The sequence below is a fragment of the Nematolebias whitei genome, chromosome 16 (genome assembly GCF_014905685.2).
Source record: "Nematolebias whitei isolate Nwh7 chromosome 16, NemWhi1, whole genome shotgun sequence".
Lineage (NCBI taxonomy): Eukaryota > Metazoa > Chordata > Actinopteri > Cyprinodontiformes > Rivulidae > Nematolebias > Nematolebias whitei.
Genome location: NC_056513.1, coordinates 26,918,647 through 26,919,932, shown reverse-complemented (window position 1 = coordinate 26,919,932; position 1,286 = coordinate 26,918,647). Strand labels below are relative to the sequence as shown.

Here is a 1,286-nt window from a genome sequence, read left to right as displayed (position 1 = left end):
ATATATATATATATATATATATATATTGGCCACGCCCACTTCTACTCTTGGCCAACAGCTGATCAGCTGCAGCAAGAAGTTTATCCTGCAGTATGGGCTGGACAAAGGTGCAGCAGGTGCTAAATAATTTTAAATTATTTAATTTAATAAAAATTCCATGCCGACTGTGCGGCTCATCCATCAATCAGCCAATTGTGTGTCATGTCCAATCTTACTTTGAAAAACCGTGATAGAGCGAGTTTGCGATAAATGAACCATGAAGTAGCGAGGGACTACTGTAAAAGATTATTTAGGAGGAAAAGCTATAAAAATCCATTCTGTGGTCGTTAAGATTTTTTCCTTCCAAATGGAGTTGTCAAACTCATTGTTGAACTTAAAATAAAAACTAATAATAATAAACAAAATAAATAAAAATTTTGAAGAAAGTGTTATGATTTAACATATGTGTGTGTTCCCATCCTCAGCCCAGAGAGGGGGTTTATTCATCGGGAGACACCATGCTTCTGCGTTTCCATAGCGATGACACCATCAGCAAGAAGGGTTTCCACATCCACTACACAAGCACCAAGTTCCAGGAAAACCTTCACGCCAGGAAGTGACTTTAGACTCTGGTCCTGATCGTCGCCACGGCAGCAAGAAAAGTACAGATTGTTTCTTTTCTGACCCACAAACAGATGCAGATGTTGATGCATCCGGACACCAACGGAGGACAGTTTTACATGTTTGTCTCCAAAAGTGAAACCACACTTAGCGATGGGACATCAGCAAGTATGGGAGGAACTCATCCGAACACCTGCATGCATCGTTTTCACTGAGGAGATGATTTCATGACCGATGTGACCCCGTTTCAACGCAGGGAGCAAGATCCAAAAATAGTTCATGGACACATGTACGGCTGCACAAACAACATATACAGATCAGTTTCGTACTCAGAGTCATTAACTCTGGGCGCTACAGAGACTGAAGCATGCACTCACATGACTGGGAGTTCTCCATATCTCTAAACTGTGACTTACCGTCATCCAACGGCTGCTTCACATTTACAGCAACTCAAAAACAAACTGCTGACAGACGTTTTGTTGCCTTGATGTTTGGGACTTGGCCTGTTCAGCCCAGCTCAGAACAGCTGCAGATGATTTGATTTCTTTATATTGTAAAAAAAAAAAAATAAAGTGTTTACTGTATATGTGAGAGTATGTGTGTGTGAGTGTGTCCGTATGGATAAAAAAGAATAAGGTGAAAAAAGCTCAAGCCCGTCTTTTACCTTTTTGTTTCGTTGAAAGCTT

General features: G+C 40.6%; 1 protein-coding gene across 1 annotated transcript in view; it reads left to right on the top strand.

Moving 5' to 3' along the window:
- Positions 1-896, top strand: part of tll1 (tolloid-like 1) — a 102,196-nt gene extending 101,300 nt beyond the window's left edge. Inside the window, exon 21 of the mRNA XM_037689838.1 lies at positions 465-896. Within this exon, the coding sequence (XP_037545766.1) occupies positions 465-599 (135 nt within the window). The 3' untranslated portion in view covers positions 600-896. The remainder of the gene's footprint in view (positions 1-464) is intronic.
- Positions 897-1,286: the final 390 nt, after the last annotated feature.